General features: G+C 35.4%; 1 protein-coding gene across 1 annotated transcript in view; it reads right to left on the bottom strand.

The window, feature by feature from the left end:
- The window catches only part of LOC150103097 (putative ATP-dependent RNA helicase TDRD12), a 623,943-nt gene that overhangs the window by 340,385 nt on the left and 259,448 nt on the right, over positions 1-24,110 (bottom strand). Inside the window, exons 12-13 of the mRNA XM_090397898.1 lie at positions 14,831-14,965; positions 9,242-9,391 (exon numbers count right to left, since the gene is read on the bottom strand). Of these exons, the coding sequence (XP_090254024.1) occupies positions 9,242-9,391; positions 14,831-14,965 (285 nt within the window). The remainder of the gene's footprint in view (positions 1-9,241; positions 9,392-14,830; positions 14,966-24,110) is intronic.

Raw genomic sequence — 24,110 nt, forward strand, 5'->3', positions numbered from 1 at the left:
TATATATAAAAAAACCAAACAATATATGTATACTCCCTAATACTGATACAGACTTTTTTTTGGTACATATTATTGTTAAATTTTTGAAACAAGTTACCATTTTTGATTTTATTTAAGTACAAGCTATTAAATTAGACAAATACTGTTAAAATATTCTCTTATGAAAATGCATAAATAGTTAATATTTTTACAAAAAGTATACAGTGTTCAAAGAAAATAATAACTGCTCATAACTTATAAAAATAAAACAAAGATTTGCAATTAACTCTTAAAACTGTTAATAATAATTAACAGTTTTAAGAAAATTTTATTAGAATTTTTTGTTTTCTACATTTTTCTTGCAAAAACATGTCTATGACACTATCAAAATTTATGTTGTCTAGTAAATCTTTCTATGTATAAAAGAGCTGATGCATTCCATCTATTGTCATTCATCCATATTCTTAGATAGTCCACTTTTTTTTTAAAGAAAAGCATGACATTTTGCCTGAATCATTAGACACTGACATTGTAAGAAATATATGTAGGGCACATTCAACACTGGAGAAAGTACATTCATTCTGGATGTTTTTTTTAAAAAATTCTTTGAAGGGTCCCCCCCCCCAACCTGGGGCCCTTGACCCCCCTTCTAAGTGTGACCATAGATAAATCCACCACTGCATAAATGGACTGGATTGTAATTGCAATTGCCAATGATAAACTAACTGCATAAGGGACAAAAACTAATCACCAATCCAAGTTTACCTGGCAGCTATATCTGTATTCATGTTTCCCCTTGATTACGCTGTGACCTGGAATCCAACTTAAGTAAATGCCTAGAGAAAAACTATTTATTTGATAGCATAATTGTTGTATTTGAATAAGTGCTGGATGTGGAGATTGTAACAAGAATATATTTAACCTTCAAAGAGTTCAGAAAAAAAAACTGTAAATTATTAATTATTGATACCGTTTTTCTTTTACAAGTGCAACCCTATATAATAAGCAACTCAGGAGTACAGTTACTGTATCTAATGAGCACTAAGTGAATACAATGAAATATAGAAGAATAGCAGATGATCTAACCAATGACTTTGCTCTTGATATGCTCAACAAATGTTCTCTGTCAGCCAAAGAACTAGTAGTGGAGAGAGAGAATATAGACATCAATTTCTTTAAGTGGCCCTAAGAAACAGCATGACAGAATATCAACTTACCAAGGCATGCTGTGATGTCATGTGAGTGTGTGTGTGTGGGAAGCATTATCTACTATAATATCTAGAACTGTCTCTGAACATGCATACTAAGAGGGCCTGTACTAAACTTCAATGTGAGAAAAATATGCTAATATACATAGTGATTAGGCAAAGAAAAATAAGAAAATGAACCTGCTGCTATTAATATTCTCTAGTAGTGAATGGGATCCACTATCACAGAAATAGGAATAGGTACTCTAGAGAGAGAAAGCATATACTGTACTTGTGATCCATAATCTACCTTTGAGAAGATAAAGGATGTTCAGTGTTCTTTTGAACTTTTCTCTTAACTGATGGAGACATGCAAGCAGTGCAAATTTCTTAACAAAAAATGAGTCTGAGAAACTTGACTTCCATTATTGAGATATCAGTTTTTACTAGTCTTAGTTGGGAGTCAACATGAGAATTGAGTTTGCAGCAAAGTATACATAAATGCAACATCACCAACATTTCTTATAGTAGAAGAAAATTTTGTCAAAGTTAACTGTAATAGCAAAGAAGCATTACACTTAGGTCCTTGGCAGTATGGCCAAGCAAGTGCAATTCCTACTCAGATTTATAAGGTTTGCTGGATAGAAAATTTAATAAAAAGAGTGAGATGCCCTCTAAGACCATCTTTTAATATTCACTACATCCAAGTTATAATGTCATACTTTTTTCAAGTCTGATGATTGTTCGACATTTTTAATTTTTATTATGTGACTCATACCCACTACAGATTTCTGTAAACCTATGGTACATCAGCAGTGTGGGTGGGCTAAGGATTTTTTTCCCCTATATTTTATTTATTTTTTTATATATCTAAACACAGTCTGGAAACATTGCTCTAGAGACAAAACATGGAACTTTCTCAAGCCACTTCATGCATCCAGTAAGTGGGATGGTTGTTTTACACTGGGCTACGAAATGTAATTTGATTCCCATCTAAAGACAATCGCAAACATCCATGTAGATGGCAAGATTTGAACCAACAGCCTGTTGTGGTTGGAGAACAGTACAATAACTTGGCCAACCAAGTCTGCTGATATCAGTCAACAACTCCAGAAATCACACTGACTGTTGGAAAAAGGCTAAAGCATGACAAAAATACTTTATTACTTTTTGCCATGATCACTGAAACTTCTCTTAAGTATTTTATTATATAGTGATAATAGTACTTTCACATCTTCCAAGAACTCGCTGTTATTGCTATGACAGAATATTTATAGTAACAGAAGTGTAAACATATTGCTCTCAGTTCATCCTTAATTAAAGACTAAATGTATAGTTCTAGTTTCAGTATAGTTCAGGACAAAGTATAGGCTAGAACATATGGAGAAGCATCTTGCAAGCAGTATGTCTCAGAATTGTAAGATAGGATAAGTAAGAGGGAAAGTAAGGGGAGTATTAAAGAATAAAAAAGACAGAGTAAGGAGAAAACAGATGCTTGGTTTATATATTGTACATGCCTGGCAGACTGCACTTGAATGATTTTGAGTTAGTTGTCTGGCAAAAGTTATGTTCAGTGAGAGAATGGATGTGCAAAACTAGAGTTATTAGGGAGAATGCAGGTGAACATGTTAAAAAATGTAACTTAGTTACAAAATAAATTATATTTGACAAAGTATACATAAATGCAACATCACCAACATTTCTTATAGTAGAAGAAAGGTAGAGGATAAACAAGAAACTATATTCTTGTTTATCCTCTACCCAAATGCATGAAGATACTTAACACATTTGCGTTTGTGCAATTTGAATGAAATGCAGTGTAATTTGTGTTAAGTAGAAGCCCTCCCATAATATTTCTGTATTATGGAATACTTAGGCAACTGATGTAAGTCAACAGCTTCATCCAACAAGTCATTATAATCATGAAGATACTTAACACATGCAAACTTTGTTTGCTAACACTTGAATAAAGGATGAAACAAGAATATAATTTCTTATCAAATATAATTCGCATTGTAGGTGTACAGGCTCCCTCAAAGTGACCAAGCATGTGAGAATGAGGAAGACTGTGTAAAGTGGAATACAGTTTTTCAGGTCTGAAATCTGAATGACACTCATTGAAACAATTCAAGGATAGTGTGTCCAAAGAAGATATTGCAATGAAATGCATACCAATGGCAGAAGTAACCAGTGATGAAATTTTGGCATTGTCAGCTTGAATTAGCTAAAAATTATGGACAAAAGTAAGGCTTAGTTGACAGCGAACAAATGATTTTGACACATGGACAGAATATATATATAGAATATTGTATTTTCGAGAGAGAGAGAGCAGGACTGGGGAATAGTACTGCTAATGATGACAAAAGAAATGCAATTAGCTAAAGTAATAGTTCAAAGTTTACTGGGAAGGAAGAGTTGAGGGAAGCATACACTCAAAGCTATTTGGTGCAAGATAAAAAAGCCAAAAGAACAAAATATGTATAGCCGGTTGCTACTACAGGCAAGTGATAGTAAAAAGTGATGTAGATGACATTGCACTGACAAATTAGCTCAATGAGCAAAAATGAGTAATTTTTATGGAGAACTTCAACTATGGGAACACAGACTGGAAAAAAGGAAGGTTACATTGAGAAAGGGGAATAAATGGAATTTATATAGCTATTGAGAGATAATCAGCAGAAACTTCTGCTGAATATCTCTCAATATTCTCTTCAGATAGTCCAATCACTGCATGTGATTGGACTATCTGAAGTTTGAGAGTAGTGATCTGGTGTGGATAGTATAAAAGAATTTGAATAACCATGGTGACCTCCAATTGAGAAAAGTAATAATGAAGTCTTGATGTGGGAGAATTAGTGTGGCTAAGCTTGGGAAACTTCAATTAAGAAGACGTATATGTGAAACAACAAAACAGGTGATTATGATAAACTAATGAAGCAGCTTAGAGCTGTGCCACAGCATACAAAACTGAAATGGAAACATATTAGTAATTCATGTCAAATGACAGTAATGTTTAAAGAAAGCAGTATCATCTTGCATACCTAAGGTTAGAAGGATAAATCATGTGAGAGTTAACTGGATGAGTAATATCATTAAGCAAATGTTATGGAAGATATATAAGGAGAAAGATGATTACTTGAATCATGGGCAACACAAACCACATATAAGAAGATTGACTAACATTGTGACTAACTTATGTGGCAAGCAAAAGGAAGAACAAATATGGAAGGATTATTAAAGGATGCTGATGGTAAGGGGAGGGGACACAAGCAGGAGAAATAGCTGAAATGTTGAGTGGTCAATTTATTAATGTTTCATCAAGGTGGAGATAATGCACCAACTATGTGACACAGAGTGAGAAAAGAAAAGAGGTAGATGAACTAGTGCTGTTTAGGATATTAAGAAATCTCAATGAATTCATGAGATTGAATGAGATATCAGCCAGTGCATTACAAGAAAGTGGAAGAGAAATAGCAGTGTCCCTAACCAGGCTATTTAATTCTCAGCACACTGACAAAGTGACAAGAGAGTAGTGTTAAGAGTGCAAAACAGTTCCATTCCATTACATAAAGCATGTTCCAAGACTAAGAAAGCTAATCATAGAGACCAATCAGTATCTCATAAGTGGTGGTTAAGGTATTTAAAAAGTTGGTATAAGGCAGAATTCAGGAATGGGTGAACTTTTTTTTTTAATAGGAATATGACACACTATCGGAGACGTGGTTTTGTGAGGGAAGTGAGCTGAGATGGATAAAGAAAATGGCTATGTTATAATATTGCTAGAATTTGCAAAGGAATTTGACATGATATCATGTAAACTAGACTAATTGGAGATGCACATGGAGATGAATAGATAAGAGAGTAGTGAGGGACATGTAGTTGAATTAAAGACAAGGTGTTGGACTAGTGGTGTGTTACAATGCTTATAGTGGTTTGTACTTCAGCTAATGTCACTGTTCAATTTATATGTCAATGATAGTGGGGAAGAATTTGAGGAAGAATATCTAACTGTTTGTCAATGATAGTAAAATGCAAAGGGCAATAGTTAATCAAAGTGATACAGAGATCATGAAATAATTAGCTAAAACATAAAGTTATGCACTTTGGGATAAAAAAAAAAGAAGAAATTACAATATGCTATATATTCAAAGATGAAACTGATGAAGCTATTGATTAAAAGGTAATAACAGACATAACTGAAGTTCAGAAAGTATGTTGCAAAAGTAGACAAAATATCTCAAAGTGTCATATGGATGTCAAACACAATGACACGCAAATATGAGGAAATTAGTATTCCTCTTGATAAGGACTTTGACATGATCCATAGTGAGCTACTATGCACATATTTTTGGCTTACTTGGATTTCTTGTGGACATAGAAGAGGATTCAAAAACATGTGATCAAAATAGTGACTAATTTGTGGAACACTCCCCAAGAGGAGAGATTCAATGTTTGTGGGTTACAAAGTTTTGCTAATAAGCAGAAAACGGGGGATATGAATAGAAACATCATCATCATCATCAAATTCCTGTCATGTACCCTCAAGGGGTGTACAGGATATGACAGTACTACATGAAAAAATTACATCATTACTAACTTCCTATCTACAATTTTCCTCCAAATCAGTCTGTTACTTGTCAAGACTCCAACATTATCAGATCTTATATTTCTATCGTCTAAGGCACTTTGTACCGTATCAATCCACCTATATCTTGGTCTTCCTCTGGGTCGTTTTCCTGCCAACCTGGCAGAGAACACTTGTTTTGCTAATCTTTCCTCTCCCATTCTATTTAAGTGACCATACCATCTGAGATTAGCTCTGCTAACGCATTCCTGGATGCTGACAATGTCAAGTTCTTTCCTAATATCCTCATTTTTAAAATGATATTGCCATTGATGCCATCTGTTCACGCCTCTAATCTTTCTCAGGACTCTCATATCTGCGGTCTCTAGTCTTTGGTCAAGTGTTTTACTTCTGACCCAGCTCTCAGATCCATAAGTTAAAATTGGTTTGAACACTGTCTTGTATACAGCTAATTTAGTGTTCTGATTAATTTCTTTCTTATTCCATATGAATTTATTCAATTGACTTCCCACCATACCAGCTTTGCTGATTCTGTTGTCTATTTCTATATTTAGTTTACCATCTTCAGTAAAAATTGTGCCTAAGTAGCTGAAATGTTTTACTTGTTCCACAGGTTCTCCATTCACAACACAGTTGACATTTTCAATGATTCTGCCTATTTTCATTGTCTTTGTCTTTTTATTGCTGACCTTCATACCATATCTATTACAACAGCTATTCAATTTAGTCAGAGAATCTTGCAGACTTGTAGCGGATTTATTTAGAAGTATAACATCATCCGCATAAAGCAAAGAGCTGACATTAACATCTCCAATTTTGATATCAGGTTTAATACCACATTCCTTCATAATGTGATCCATATAGATAATGAATAACAGAGGGGATAATGTACATCCTTGTCTCACACCAGATTTAACATTAAACCATCTTCCTGTACTTCCTTCAATTCTAACTGCTGACTCACAACTCAAATAAAGACTAAGTATTGCTTGATATAATGCCCCATTGACACCATATAACTGCAGTGTATTGAATAGCTTCTCTCTTGACACCTTGTCATATGCCTTTTCCAAATCGACAAAACTTAAATACAGATCTTTGATACAGATCTTTAGAAATAGAAAACATTAGACAAACAAAAGAATAGAAACATTATCATCATTAATTTCCTGACATGTATCATCAAGGGGGTGTGGAGGATATAATGACAGTATTACACAATTAAGTTCATAGTATCACCAGTCTCCTATGAACAATCTTCCTTCAAATTACTTGATTATGTGTCAGCGTAAAATATTATCACCTCTAACACTTCATTCTTCCCATCTTTTTGTGAATTGTCCTATTTTAGTGTTAAAATCTCCCATCACTATCATGAGTTCTCTATTTTCGGAATTATCTATTTCCTGTTGTAGTTCTTCGTAGAAATTTTCTATTTCTTCCTCTGAATGGTTACTGTCTGGTGCATATATTTGGATTATTTTAATTGTTTGACCTTTTTTTTTGCTTGAAGTTTGGCTGTGATTATTTTAGGAGACACTGGTTTTATGTCAATTACTGAGTGTGTAAGTTTTTTCTCAATTAATAATGCAACTCCTTCTCTGTGTATGTTATCTTTTCTTCCTGAGAAGTATAGTCTTCCTTCTGGTAAATCCATGAATCCATCTCCACACCAATGTGTCTCTGATAAACCTAAAATACTCCATTTCAGTCTTTTTAAATTTTCCTGAACTAACTGAAATTTTCTAGGTTGGTATAATGATCTTATGTTGAGGGTGGCTACGTGTTTCATGCCCTTGGCTGACCACATTGCTGATTTCTCACCTACTCTATGTGGTCTTCGAGTAAGCGCATCGCTGTCCCATACACAGTAGCACTATCTCGGTTTGTAGACTTTTTCTGGCTCATGAAAGTTACTGGCATAATAATGTACCCAGCTTGCCATGCCTCTGCTACATCCTTTGGTCCACGGCTCTTTATTCTTTATTCAGAGCAACCCATTTGGGGTTCCACCATCTGCCACCTGGGGGGGACGTGCCTGGTAGGAGTGTGGTCTCCCCCAATATCATCATCTTAATAACACTAATTACGGATATAGACCATATTGGTCTGTTATGGTCTCATTATCCATCTAATATCCTTTTTTGAGGTCCACCCAGCCTTCTTTTTCCAACTTGTTTATATTTTATTATTTGTTTAGGATATCAGGTTTTGGCCATTCGGTTTACATGTTCCATCCATTTTTGTTTGTAATTGTTAATTTTTTCTTCTGTTGATTTTATTTTTAGTTCTTTTAAAATATCTTCATTCCTTTTTTGGTCTAATAATGTGTATTTGCAGTTCTTCTCATGAATCTCATTTTATTTGTTTTTATTCTTTGTTTATCTTTTTTGGTTATTGCCAAAATTTCGCTGCCATATAATAATGTGGGCACTGCTAAAGTATTGTATATTTTCAAGCGTGTGTCTTTTTGTACAATATTTGGATTGAGTGTTCTATTTATCAGGCTTATAATCTGTACAAATTTTGAAGTTTTTAATTTTGTGTCTTTTTCTCCTTCATATGATATTTCACATCCAAGATAACTGAAAACATTTATCTGTTCTATTATTTTATTATTAATAACTATGTTACTTCTAACTGGAGCTTGTCCACAAAATGCCATTCTTTCAGTTTTATCTATAATGTTTAAATTATATATTGCTCTTTGTAAATTGTCTTCCTTATCTGATATTATTACCTGATCACCTGCAAATAATAGCCTATTTATTTTGTTACCTGGTTTGTTTAAGGTATTCCACTGTATTAATATTTCATTAATTTAAATAGTGAAAAGTGTGGAGACATAGGACAATGTTGATAATAATAAATTTTATTTATTTATTATTTATAATAATAACCATTAGTATTATAAATAATATAATTAACTAATAGTAACTAATGGCGATGTTCTTTTTTCCCTGTGATATTTTGATTTACAAATCAAAATATCAATTTTGATTTACAAATCAAAATATCACAGCCATTCAACATGGATTTTTAGATTTTTTTCAGACATTTTTTCATTTATTTTTATTTCATTATCTTTGTATATATTCAGTATTGCATGTAGTAAAATATTAGGTATATTTATTCTTTGTAATATATATCAAACAGTATATATCTTTTTACTTTGTCAAATGCTTGACAAAGTAAAAAGATACATATATATATATATAAAATACAGGAAAAGTTTTTAACTTTCTTGTGTTAATCTTATCAACATTGTGTTTTTTTTTTTATTCTGCTCAGATAAACTATATGACGACAATTGCTTTCTTATCAAACTAGTTTTTGAGTCTGCACACTCTTATAACTCTGTCTTGTTTGAAGAGTTCATTCATCAATAACAATCCAATTTTCACATAGACTATAAGATACCTTTAAACTTAATTTAAAAACAATGGGTACCAATTTGTTTTTTATCCTAGAGAAACTAGTTAACACATACCTCACAGGTAAAATTTTCAGTAAGAGTATCTCCATCATCCAATATAACATGGCAGCAACGTTTTAAGCTAGTAACATAACTGGCCTCAAGAAATCTACATAAACATGATGGTGTTGAAATCAAAATATCACAGCCATTCAACAAGGAGACCTGGAACAAGTTCAGGAATAATAATAGTAGAATAGTAAAAATACATAATATAATAATGTTTATGCATGTTGAATGATTATTATTTATTCATTTTAATAGATAATCTCTTCTTAAGCAAACATTGTGAATTTTTGTTTTCATTGAGTTTTTTTAAGAGAAAATATTATTGTACTTCTTTAATTCGTGTGTCACACAAATCATGCTTACAATTATCAAAATGAATTATGCATTCCACTGCATTGCATTATTTAATATTTTACCATAAACTGAAACAGTGAACAAATTACCCATCTAGAATGGAGGTTAATAAACACTGAAGAGATCTCCACAGATATAACTTTCAAATGATTGGATCTCAATGATGAATGAAATCACTGAGATCCAATCATTTTTGGAACTCAAGAAAAATGAAATATAATTTACAAATAATAATAATAATAATAAATAATAATAATAAAATTATCTCCAAAAAAGTTCATAATATCTGCATTCGAATTCTAAAGCTAGATTAAAAGTTTACTGAGGAATTATTTGCTTGGCGCAATATCATGGGAAGTACCTTGGTTTGCACTATTTAAAACCTATGAACTATGCTCAGTGGCTGCACTGTACAGTTCAGAAGGCCTGGAGAAAGGGATGAATTTCAGATGATTGGAGTAGAGCTCTCATAGTACCTACCCATATATAAAAAGGGAAATAAAACTGAATGTGAGAATTACAGAGATATTTCTCTACAGAGTGTTCCTGGTAAGATATATGCAAGGCTTGAGAAACGGTTAATAAGGATTGTGGAAGAGGAGCTTGGTGAAGAACAAGCTGGATTTAGGCCAAATAGAGGCTGTCAGGATCAGATTTTGTATCAAGTTTTGTAGATCTGGAAAAGGCATATGACAAGGTGCCAAGAGAGAAGCTATTCAAAATGCTATAGTTGTATGTTGTCAGTGGGGCATTATATCAAGCGATACTTAGTCTTTATTTGAGTTGTAAGTCAGCAGTTAGAATTGAAGGAAGTACAGGAAGATGCTTTAATGTTAAATTTGGTGTCAGACAAGGATGTACATTATCCCCTCTGTTATTCATTATCTATATGGATCACATTATGAAGGAAAGTGGTATTAAACATGATATCAAAATTGGAGATGTTAATGTCAGCTCTTTGCTTTATGCAGATGATGTTATACTTCTAAATAAATCCACTACAAGTCTGCAAGATTACCTGACTAAGATGTTGGAAGTTTTTTCACTTGGTTAGACTATAAATTATATATTTAGTTTAATCCTTTATCCACGTGTAAGCAAACAAAGTTTGAGCCTTAAATATCTTCAGGGCTGGAGCTACTGGTGGCAAAGGTGGACTGACTTCACTTCACACACCAGGTTGGCAGGAAAAAGACCCAGAGGAAGACTTCGATAGATGTGGATTGAAACGGTACAAAGTGCCTTAAAAGAGAGGAATATAAGATCTGATAATGCTGGAGTCTTGACAGGTAACAGACTGATTTGGAGGAAAATTGTAGATAGGAAGTTAGTGGTGATGTAGTACTATCATATCCTATAGCCCCTTTGAGGTACATGTCAGGAATTTAATGATGATGATGATATATATATATATATATATACACACACATTTCATCAATGGCATTAACAAATGTCTGGCTTTATTAACTTGACATTTCCTTACAGCTTACAATGGAAGCATTCACTGATTGTTGCACTTTATTTATATTAAGTTTACAAGGGTGAAATAAGAGATTCATTCCAAAACAGCTATTATTCATTAAATTAGCATTAAACTGGTTATTTTACTATGTAAAAGTGATATTTTATAAAATTTGAAATCATCTGAAGCAAATACAAACAGAGGTTTTTATGTTGTTTATTTTTTTTCCTGCTCCCGATCAATTTTTAATTATTTGAACAATAATTCTTTTTATTCCCAGATAATCAATATAATACTACTTTATATGAGCTACATGTAAACTGCATTTTGAAATTTTCGATGGCAGCCATTTAATCAAAAAGACAAAACTTCACACCACAGGTGAAGCTTATGTTATTTGTCCTGTCACAGACTCCTTAACATTCATATTTTCTCTGCAAATATTCAATGGTTCATATGTATGCATTATAAATGTCTACAAAGCTGTGGAGGAAGATTATTCCTTTTCATAAAATGCAAAGTTATTTTCTTTCTAAAAGCCAGATAAATTTTTAAATTTAAAGTTAAATATTATAAAAAGAGAATATTGTGTGATGAAAAGTGTCATGATAAGGTTTGAGTATATTAAAAAGTGCAGGTCAGGAGAGTGATACCCATGGCCAGAGATGTCAAATCAGATTATGCAGAGAGGTAAGCCAAGCAGACTTAGAAAAGTCTAAGAAAATTTTATTGCTGTGCAACAAATTAAAGAGAGAATGACCATGGAAGAATAATCTCAGTGAATATAGATGGTGGGAGAGTGTGGGATGATATAGCAGAATTTTTAAGCAATCACTTTAGTGAGGTATACATGGCAGTTCCTCCCAAACACAAACACACCTCATGGCTGGTTATATGGATACTGAGGAGAACTGGATGAAATAACTGAGGAAGTATTGAAATAATAGAAAAAGCTTGCTTTGAATACAACAGTTGGAGTAAGTGGGATATCAGTATGGGATATGAAGGAATGTGTGAGTTAGCAATATCCAGACTCTTGACACAGTTGTTTAAACTGAGGCTCAACTCATATGACTCTTAACGAGTGGAAAGAGAGCAAGATAATTCCAGTATATAAGGATGCAGTGAATTACAGACCAATCAGTAATGGAGAGGCTGGGATGGAGATGCCACATTTCTGGATTTTGCCAAAGCATTTGGCAGGATGTACATGTCAGGTAGTTAGTTATACATATTCAAAGGGATGGCTATGCAAAATAGACTTTTGACATGGATTGAAAAGGGTGGTGACTGACAGGTATCAAAAATGATGTATGGAAGCAGAAAGTTGAAGAGAAGAGTGACAACTAGTGTACACAGGGTTCTATACTTAGGCCATTGTAGATCAACTTGTCTGCAGCTGACTGTCAATACAGCAAACTTACAAGGACCATGCTAACAATGGTGGGTAATCGATAATGACTATCCTAATGGAACTGCACATATGAGGACAGATTAAGGAAATGTGGTCTTTAAACTTTGAGAAATAAATTAAGGAGAGGAGATATGACAGAAACATACAAGTTAACATGGAATCTTACAGTGCAGATAGTACTGGTATTTTGCAGCTTCTAGGAATGACACTGAGTATCCGTAGCTCAGTCGGTATAAACAAAGCCCTTTGGTCGGAAAGATCTGGATTCAATTCCCGTCCAAGACATGAGGAACCTTTATCTGGTCTCTTTCGAATAAAGGTGAATTAGTCAGTCTCATACAAACTTAAGGGTTTTTTAAACCTGAAACTCTTTTTTTTTTGTCCCCCAGAACAGGCAAACTGGCCCCGTCAACAACGTAAGGGCTAACCACCTTATCCTTGAAGCGGTTGCGAATCATAATAGGCCATGCCAATACGAACATAACAGGCCTAAATACATGAAAGGAGAAGGAGGAATGATCCCGAGTATTCTCAGAGTCATTCCTAGAAGAAGAAGACTAATATAGCAATTAGGAAACATGATACATACAAATAGTAGATACTAAAAGGATCCTGCTTTTCCTCAATGAATCTCAGGACATGCATAATAATAAATAAAGTTAATGAAGTTGATATTGACATCTGAAATAGAGAAATTCTAATATATTACCTGTCACAGGTATTACGGGAAAACCTCGCTTAACATATTAATTAATCCATCAATTAATGCACGTTAAGTGAAATCACGTCAAGCGAATACAATAAACAAAACAAAAAATTATAATTCATCCATCAGTTAGCGTAAATTCAGAAAAAAAAGTACAGTATAAGCTATGTTAGAGGATAAAATCAAAGTTAATAAAAATCAATTATTTAAATTTTTATTTAATGACTAAGCATTTGCTTACTTTTTTACAAAAAAAAAAGTAAAGATGTTTGAATCGTGCTTGACTTTTTCATCTTGTCATGCAATTTGCAATAGGTGGTGAGAGTTATCAAGATTTCAGCGGACTTCGAAGCTTCGTTCCATATCAGGATAAGCATCAAGCAAATTTCTTTAGTATGCTCAATGTGATTGAAAACTAGCTCAAGTTCTTTTGCAGTTAGCTTCTTAATTGTAACATTCTCTTTGTTCGCACTCCTATCTTCTTCTTCTTCATATGCACACTATTCTTATAGTTGAAGGAGATCATTCTCATTTAAATGTTCTGAATGGGAATCAAGCAAGTTTCTCATATTTTCATTATTCCAGTTCTTTTCCAATTGTGCTGATTTCTTCAATGATGTTAGATCATGGCTTTTGTGCATGATATACTAATATAGGCTTGAGTTTAAAGTTGCCTTCTGCATTGCCTCCTAATAAAAGCGTAAGACGATCTTTAGATACTTTGTATCCTATTAAGATGCTTCAGTTTTAGCTAAGAAAGTTTTTGTTGATATACGCTTCTAAAAGAGACCAATTTCATTGACATTGAATATTTGCCGATCATCATAATCACCCTCCCGAATTATCCTTTGCAATTCTTCAGGAAAAAATGGCCACAGAATCTTAATCAGCACTAGTAGATTCTCCAGTTATTCTTACATTATGGAGTCCAGTTCGATTTTTAAAACGGTCAAACCATCCTAAACTTACAGTGAAGATCTCACATTCCTCTTGAAATTTGGTCTCTTTCAATGAGATGAAAATATTGAGAGCTTTTGCCTGAATATTCCCTGTATTAAGGGGTATTCTTTTTTGGTTATAATCTTCAATCCAGGGTGACAGAAGACGCTCCATCTCAATCATTAAATGTCTTCTATTTCAGGTGATCTGCATATTTAAAGAAGCAATAACAACTTTCCTTGTTCTTTGTATTCTTTGCTCTTATTTAATATATTCCAAACTGTAGACTCGCTGTATCCCAGGTCTTGCAGAATCAATGTATTACTAGTGCCACTCTCGTGTCTCTTAATGACTTCCAGCTTTTCTGCTCGCTGCTGATTGGCGACAAAAAAATTCACGTAATGTAAAATTCTGCATAACGTAAAAAAATCGCGTTGACTGATTAATCACATGTAAAGCAGGAAATAGTATCATTTCACTCAATCATGCTAAATGATTATCTCACATACCGAATTCGTGTTAAGCGAGGTTTCCTGTACAAGTATACCCTCTTCTCGTCACAGGACACATAACGAAATAATTTCCCAATAGGTAGGTAGGAGACCCAAATGAATTATAACTACCAGAACATGGCAGTTATAATTCATTTGGGTCTCTTGTATGACCATTGAAGAATTCACAATGAGGGTATTGATATTAAAACAAAAATTTAAAACTTACCTCTCGATCTTTTTCCATACCACTACCATAAACAATTTCAATTCTGATCTGGTCACAGCCATTTAATAAAAACTGACACTGATCATACACTTTTTGTGCCTTTTTCCATGATGAACATAGAATTAAGAGTACTGGCTATAGAAATGAATAATACAAATAAATTATTTATTTGACATACCATTACTGAATGACAACAATTTCTTGCATATTTAAATGTTACTCTTTTCAATCATTAGATAATTTCATGCTACAATTTTGGAAAGAAAATTAACAAAATATTACTTGATTTTATGAACCTGTTATGTTGGGTAATATGATATGACAAGTGTAAGAGAATAGCCCATTGTTTGCACTCAATCTTCTCTTCAATGAACAGGTGTTATAATTTACTACAACCAACAAGCAAAAAAAACCCCGAATTTTACAAGGGTCAAAATCCTACAAGAAAGCTAAAAAACTGAATAATAAAATTACATAGGCAAAGTGGATACTAGATCCAACATTATTTCAAAGCCAAATGTTTGTAGAAGCTATGAAGTTTCATTAGTTGACCTGAGAGCTTACGAGAATACAATCCTTGGCATCCCTGAGTTGCCTTAGTCTGCACTACTTAAAAGACATGAGTGCTGCCCAAGCATCCATATATTCGCCTTTTATCATCATCATCAAATTCCTGCCATGTACCCTCAAGGGGTGTACAGGATATGATAGTACTACATGAAAAAAATTACATCATTATTAATTTCCTATCTACAATTTTCCTCCAAATCAGTCTGTTACTTGTCAACACTCCAATATTATCAGATCTTATATTTCTACCATCTAAAGCACTTTGTACCGTATCAATCCACCTATATCTTGGTCTTCCTCTCGGTCGTTTTCCTGCCAACCTGACAGAGAACACTTGTTTTGCTAATCTTTCCTCGCCCATTCTGTTTAAGTGACCATACCACCTGAGATTAGCTCTGCTAACGCATTCCTGGATGCTGACAATGTCAAGTTCTTTCCTAATATCCTCGTTTTTAATATGATACTGCCATTGATGCCATCTGTTCACGCCTATAATCTTTCTCAGGACTCTCATATCTGCAGTCTCTAGTCTTTGGTCAAGTGTTTTACTTCTGACCCAACTCTCAGATCCATAAGTTAAAACTGGTTTGAACATTGTCTTGTATACAGCTAATTTAGTGTTCCGACTAATTTCTCTCTTATTCCATATGAATTTATTCAATTGACTTCCCACCATACCAGCTTTGCTGATTCTGTTGTCTATTTCGATATTTAATTTACCATCTTCAGTAAAAATCGTGCCTAAATAGCTGAAATGTTTTACTTGTTCCACAGGTTCTCCATTCACAACACAGTTGACATTTTCAATGATTCTGCCTATTTTCATTGTCTTTGTCTTTTTATTGCTGACCTTCATACCATATCTATTACAAGAGCTATTCAATTTAGTCAGAGAATCTTGCAGACTTGTAGCGGATTTATTTAGAAGTATAACATCATCCGCATAAAGAAAAGAGCTGACATTAACATCTCCAATTTTGATATCATGTTTAATACCACTTTCCTTCATAATGTGATCCATATAGATAATGATAACAAAGGGGATAATGTACATCCTTGTCTCACACCAGATTTAACATTAAACCATCTTCCTGTACTTCCTTCAATTCGAACTGCTGACTTACAACTCAAATAAAGACTAAGTATTGCTTGATATAATGTCCCATTGACACCATATAACTGCAGCGTATTGAATAGCTTCTCTCTTGGCACCTTGTCATATGCCTTTTCCAGATCGACAAAACTTAAATACAGATCTTTGTTATATTCCCATGCTTTCTCGACTATTTGTCGTAAAGTGAAGATCTGATCCTGACAGCCTCTATTTGGCCTGAATCCAGCTTGTTCTTCACCAAGCTTTTCTTCCACAATTCTTCTCAACCATTTCTCAAGTATACTTGCATAGATCTTGCCAGGAACACTAAGTAGGGAAATACCTCTGTAATTCTCACATGCAGTTTTATTTCCCTTTTTATATATGGGTACTATGAGAGCTCTACTCCAATCATCGGGAATTCGTCCCTCTGTCCAGGCTTTCTGAACTATGCAGTGCAGCCACTGTAAGACTCTTATACCACCATACTTCAGCATTTCTGGTCGAATATCATCTACTCCTGCTGCCTTTCCACATTTCAAGCCTTTGATGGCTTTTTCTACTTCAAGTATGGATATGTATTCCTGACTGCATGCCTGGTCAGTGTTTTTTTACCACTGTGCTGTTATCACTGCTTGTTTCGTTTAGCAGTTTTTCAAAGTAATTACTCCATACTTCAAGGATATCTTTTTCTCCCGTTTTCATGTCACCTTTATCATCTCTAATTCCTTTTATAGCACTCTTTCCTCCATCCTTAAGCTTCTTCAACAACCTCCAGAATATTTTGCTACCTTCTTGATATTTATTTTCTATATTCTTGCCAAAGTCCTCCCATGACTTTTGTTTAGCTAGTTTTACACAGTGTTTAGCATTCTTGCATTTGTCTCTATATTCTCTGAGAGCACAAGCTGACTTATTTGACAGGAACTTTTGGTATGCTTTCTTCTTTTCCTTCACTGCCTCTTTAACCTTTAACCTCTTGTGTCCACCAAGGAGTTCTGATTTTTTTATCCTTACAAACAACCTCACCACATGCCTCTCTGGCAGAATCAATCAATGTTTTCTTCAGAGTTTGCCACTGAATCTCCAAGGTTTGATTCCTGTTCTTAAACTCTTTCATTTTTCCTTCAATAATCTTTGTGTATTTATTCTACAGCTCACATCTGAGAGCTGCTCAACTTTTATTCGCTTTAAAACTTTCTTACATGTTATTCTTTTCAATATGAAATTCAATTTTATCCTGCTCAAGACTAAATAGTGATCACTTCCAATTTCAAATCCTCTGTACACTCTGGTGTCCTGCACCAGGGAGAAAACATCACTATCAACAATAACATAGTCAATGAGACTTTTCTTATTCCTAGCCTCTTCTCTCCATGTGAATTTGTGCACATTTTTATGTTGGAACATGGTGTTAGTAATAACCAGTCCATGTCCTGAGCAGAAATCCAACAGATATTTGCCATTATTATTAGCTTTGCTCTTTTCTCCAAATTTTCCCAAAATATTTTTGTATGTCTCACAATCATTTCCTACTCTGCTATTTAGATCCCCAACAAGGACTAACTTTTCATTATTGTCAGTTGCTTTTTCTAAAGCCTCAAAAAATTCCTCCACTTCTACCTTAGTAGAACCTTCTGTGGGACCATAGGCACAAATAAGTCTCATTGTCCAATTCCCCATTCTGATATTTGCCCACATTACTCTACTTGAGATTGACTGCCATTCAAGAAGATTAGCCCCGTATTTTGTGTTGAATACTATGGCTACTCCCTCTTTTCCTTGATTGTCATTGCCTGAATATAACATTTTGTATTTATTGCTCAGAAAGATCTCACCAGTTTTGGTCTTTTTTTGTTTCAGTCACCCCTATTATGTCGATCTGGTACTTATCTAATTCCTCAGCTAGCTCCATTTCTTTGCCATTCAGGCTTCTTACGTTGATAGTACCGATCTTTAACTCTGGTGATGTTGAGTTGGGGTTTGTTTTCAGATTTGTTCCAGTAGCTGACTTTTTGCTGTTCGCCCTGGTTCCCTGGCGAAAACAACGGGGGCCTTGTTTAACCGGGCGACGCCCCAGCCGGCATGAAATTTTGTCATGTTGTACCATCATTCTATATTTTGGTTTAACCAATAAGAATACAATTTGGTCGGCTAAATCCCAAATTGCCAGCCCATCCTCGTCCGTTCAGTATCCAAGTAGATACCCAACAGGGTGCACCACGAGAAGGTGAGGATTGGACATTAGGTCAGAAGTCCTGGTCGGTTCTCCGCATTCCTTTAAAGGCTATGTGGAGGTCTCCTCTCAGTTATACAGTGCATTTAATAAAAGTTTCACTGCCTAACAGCTGTTCAGAATGGTTAGTTCTCTTTAGAGACCAGGTAGAAAAACCTTCAGAGAGCGAAAAATCTCATTCAATACTAAGCGAAATTGAAATGTCAGAGAAATGTATTTTTCATAAGTGAACTCTCCTAACAGCTGTTCCGAATGGTTAGTTCTCTTTAGAGACCAGGTAGAAAAACCTTCAGAGAGCGAAAAATCTCATTCAATACTAAGGAAATTGAAATGTCAGAGAAATGTATTTTTCATAAGTGAACTCTCGATTAGTGCATAAAAGAAGAGCCGTAAGGCTTCATTTTGCCGATGTAATTTTAAAATCACCGAAATGAAGCCTTATGGCTCTTTCTTTAGGGAATAATAAAATAAAATTTATAGATACTATGTTGGAATTGCCGAAAGGTCAAATCTACATAACTGGCAGAAGAATTCTACATAGCCTGTAAGGAATGTGGAAATTGATTGAGGATTCCAACTAAATATCCAGTCTTCACCTTCCCATGATACAATTCACCATTCTAGTAAGCATTTATCTGGATAATGAATGAAGAGATATAAGCTGGAAATTTGGGACTTAGCTGAGCAAACTGGATTCAGCACTTGCTTAAATCACACAATCATAATAAAAAATATGTGCTGGTTCACAGGTGTCAACCAGAGTGGAGCACCACAGTCACCTAACATTGTTATTAATTAATATCTCCATGGAATCTAAGGACTCACTTCCAGAAGGCACTCTATGCCACAATCCAATAAGTGTAACTCTTAATCCATCATTCAAGCTACAAAATCTACTGCTTGGTTGCACATGTGTGTGTTGTCATATTCATGAATAATGCAGTGGGAGAATAGGAAATAGAAAGTTGCCCAATTGGACTAAGCAGACTGCAGATGTAACTAGTCAAAAAAAGCCAGGAGATAACTTATTATTATTATTATTATGTGACACCTCCAGGGAGTCCAAAGACTCATCGAGGGAGAATGTGCCAACACCATTGAACGATGACCCCTTCTAACCTACTAACCGCGCTCAAACCTGCTTAACTTTTTGCGAGCCATTAGTAGCAGAGGCTCTACCAATCGACCAACTTTCGCTGTCTATACAAAAATGCCAGACACATTAGTAACAAATGGCATTTTCTTTGTTCCTTTGGGGAAAGTGTTGTGGCTTAAGATGTTGGCATTAGTGACACATGGCGATCGGGGTCATATGTAGTAAATGCATCAGATGATTATGAAAGTTATGGACTTTGGCATGATGAGATATCAAATGGCATAATTACTTCAGGTGGATTTATGCTATGAGAAACTGATGAGGTAATGAATCTTTGGAGTTATGATGAATAGGAATTTGAAGTTCAAAGGTCACACAGCAAAAACAACTCCGAGGGTAATTGTGATACTGAACAAACACTGATATGCAAGAATAAGGAAGACATATGTCTTCTTTACAAGATCTTCATATACTGCATCTAGACTAGCATGCACAGATTTTCTCTCCTGGTTTTTAAGGGAATAAAGGAACTGTAGAAAAACTGCAAAGACAAGTTAAAAAGATGATACTAGTCTCATGGAATGAAGATTATGAAAACAGATTGGGAGTGCACAGACCACTGACACTGGTAAACAGGAGAAAGCGAGGTGATAAGATAGAGGCCTATAAACTTCTGAAAGGGTGTTAGAGAATATAGGTTAATTAAGTTTTTCATCACTGCCTGTTTCATTTGGCAAACGGTGACAGAATGATGGTAGCAAACACTCATTAATATTTGATGAGTGTTTGCTCATCAATACTCGAAGTAGAAAAACCATTAATGTGGGAAGGCTGCTGGAGTTGATGATTTTCAACCAGAAATGCTCAAATACAGACTTTTAGAGGCTACATTGCAGAATTCAGAAGTCATGGCCAGGGGTAGATCAAATTCCAGATGATGAGTAGGACTCTCAGAGTTCCCATCTATAAAAAGGGAAATAAAACTGAATCTGAGAATTACAGAGGAATTTCCCTGATGAGTGTTCCCAGTAAGGTTTATGTGCAAGTATACTTGAGAAATGGCTGAGAAAAATTGTAGAAGAGAAGCTTGGCAAAGAGCAAGCCGGATTCAGATCAAACTGAGGTGTTAAGGCTCAGATTTTTTCTTTTAGACATATACAGTTGAGAAAGCATGGAAATATAACAAGGATCCATATTTAAGTTTTGTAGATCTAGAAAAAGCATATGACATGGTGCCAAGAGAAAAACTGTTCAAAACGATACAGTTATATGGTGTTAATGGGACATTTTATCAAGCAATACATAGTCTGTATTTGAGTTATTAGAATTGAATACGGAATTAACAACGCATATAAAGTATATTAATTAAAGATAACTTTAATAAATAACTTCTATATTTCGGCAACATCACATTGCCATCTTCAGGAACATAAAGATATGGTATGTGCACGCAGGCAAATAACAAAAGCAAATGAGGAAGAAAGCAAGAAACTAATATTGCTCCTAAAGTCCTAATGGTGCCCTCTGGTGGGCTGATTTGGTTGACTTGGCAGTTGGGCTGAAGTTCTCAAAATGTAAGTCTCCCAAATTTTGGGTAGTTTCATGCACCCAAATTTGTTGAGGTTAGGAACGTTTTTTAGAGCTGCTGAAGATTCCTTGAATAATCTCTCGTATTTAAACTTGCTGCAGTGTATTATTTTTGTTTTCTTCCAGCGAATTCTATGGTGGGTATCTAAAGCATGGTCTGCCAGCCCAGAGCGGCTGTACTGGTGAAACCGCATGTAGTCTTTGTGTTCTGAAATCCTGATATTTGTTGTTCTGCCTGTTTCGCCAAAGTAGGACAATTTGCAGCTGCAAGGGACCTGGTATACACCAGGTAGGTCTAGGGGAAGTGGTTGGTCTTTGGTAGAGCGGATAAGGGATGCCAACTTTTTATATGGTCTGTAACAGGAAGTAAGGTCATATTTTCTGAGGATATTGGTTATTTTCTCAGAGGTGCCCTGGATGTAGGGGATGGTGATAGATTTGGTGTAATCTTTATTGTAGAGGGGGGTTGTGGTTTACTGGTCTGAGTATTTTTTGGATTTTTTGGGGGTTATAGCCATTGGCTAAGAAAGTGTCGTGGATGTGGTTTAGTTCAGTAGTTAAAGCCTTGTCATCTGAGCAGATGAATTTTGCCCTGTTATATAGTGTTTTTATAACCCCATATTGTTGCGGGGGGGGGGGGGGTTTGCTGGTGAATGTATCTGCCAGTATGGGTGGGTTTTCTGTAAACAGAGAAAACCAAAGATCCATCAAGCTGGCAGGTGATTAAAGTGTCTAGGAAGGGGAGGGTGTTGTTTTCCTCTTTTTCTAAGGCGAACTGGACTCTGGGGTGTTGGTTGTTTAAGTGTGTTAGGAAGGAGTGGAGTGAGTCTGAGCCATGTGGCCAAATAGCGAACACATCATCCACGTAACGAAGCCAAATAGTGGGTTTTTGTGGGGCGGAGTTTAAGGCTTTCTCTTCAAAGGTCTCCATAAAGAAATTGGCCAAGGGTGGGGAAAGTGGTGAACCCATGGCTGTCCCCTCTATCTGTTTGTAGAACTTTCCTTGCCAAACGAAATAGCCTGAGTTCATTGTGAACTGAAATAGGGCTGAGATATCGGGAGGAAACTTGGCTTGGATGAGCTCTAGGGTTTCTTTGAGTGGGACATTAGTGAATAGGGAGGAGACGTCAAAACTGACCATCATGTCAGTGTGTTGGAGTGAGGGGTTTTCTACACTGGCTTTAAAGTGGGCTGAGTTTTTTTATGTATGATGGTGTGTTGCCAGTATAGTGTGTGAGCGAATACACTCGGCCATGATCTTTGGACGATACTTTATGACGTCTCATATGTGCATCAGCAAGAAAAGAGTTCGAAAAAATACAAAGTCGGCACTTGATAAAATACGAAAACCTGACAAAGAATTCTACTTCCTTACCACAGTCGCCACTCAACACGGTAGTCAACCTCTCGTCCGTAGTTTTAAAGCCTGAGGCACTCACCACACTTGCACGTGGTCACAATTTCGCCCTAGCTCCTAAAAGAATACCTGCCGAAGATATCATGATTCAAATAGAAAGTGGGATTCGCAACCTGCCTAACCATATCGCCAACAACGTCAGACTGGATGTAGTCAGTGTTCTCACTAAAGCCAAACCTCCAAAAACCAACCCATCCAAAGACGAATATGCAGCCCTACAAGAAATGAAGAATAACAAAAAAAATAATAATCACCAAAGCGGATAAGGGAAACGCCACTGTGGTGCTAAATCAAAAGGAATACAAAGGTAAGCTTAATGCTTTAGTACTAGACCGTACTACTTACCTCCCTATTGAATATAATCCTACCAGCTCTCAGATTAGAACTCTCCACAGACTCCTTAAGAAAGTCACTTCTTGGCCTGTGGAAGTCACTAACAAACTAAAACCTTATAACTCTAGACCCCCCCCTCCCCCCGATTATATGGACTCCCAAAAATACATAAACAAAATGTGCCATTACGTCCCATAGTGGATGGCATTGATTCCCTCCACATATAAATTAGCCAAACATTTAGCCAAAACGCTCACACACTATACTGGCAACACACCATCATACATAAAAAAACTCAGCCCACTTTAAAGCCAGTGTAGAAAACCTCTCACTCGCTCATCCAAGCCAAGTTTCCTCCCGATATCTCAGCCCTATTTCAGTTCACAATGAACTCAGGCTATTTCGTTTGGCAAGGAAAGTTCTACAAACAGATAGAGGGGACAGCCATGGGTTCACCACTTTCCCCACCCTTGGCCAATTTCTTTATGGAGACCTTTGAAGAGAAAGCCTTAAACTCCGCCCCACAAAAACCCACTATTTGGCTTCGTTACCAAATAGCATTTCGCTATTTGGCCACATGGCTCAGACTCACTCCACTTCTTTCTAACACACTTAAACAACCAACACCTCAGAGTCCAGTTCACCTTAGAAAAAGAGGAAAACAACACCCTCCCCTTCCTAGACATTTTAATCACCCACCAGCTTGATGGATCTTTGGTTTTCTCTGTTTACAGAAAACCCACCCATACTGGCAGATACATTCACCAGCAATTCCCCCCCCCCCCACAACAATATGGGGTTATAAAAACACTATATAGCAGGGCAAAATTAATCTGCTCAGATGACAAGGCCTTAACTACTGAACTAAACCACATCCATAGCACTTTCTTAGCCAACAGCTATAACCCCAAAAAAATCCAAAAAATACTCAAACCAGTAAACCACAAT

This window comes from Typopeltis vanoorti, chromosome 9 (assembly GCF_054136105.1).
Source record: "Typopeltis vanoorti isolate ZY-2024b chromosome 9, IOZ_Tvanoo_1.0, whole genome shotgun sequence".
NCBI lineage: Eukaryota > Metazoa > Arthropoda > Arachnida > Uropygi > Thelyphonidae > Typopeltis > Typopeltis vanoorti.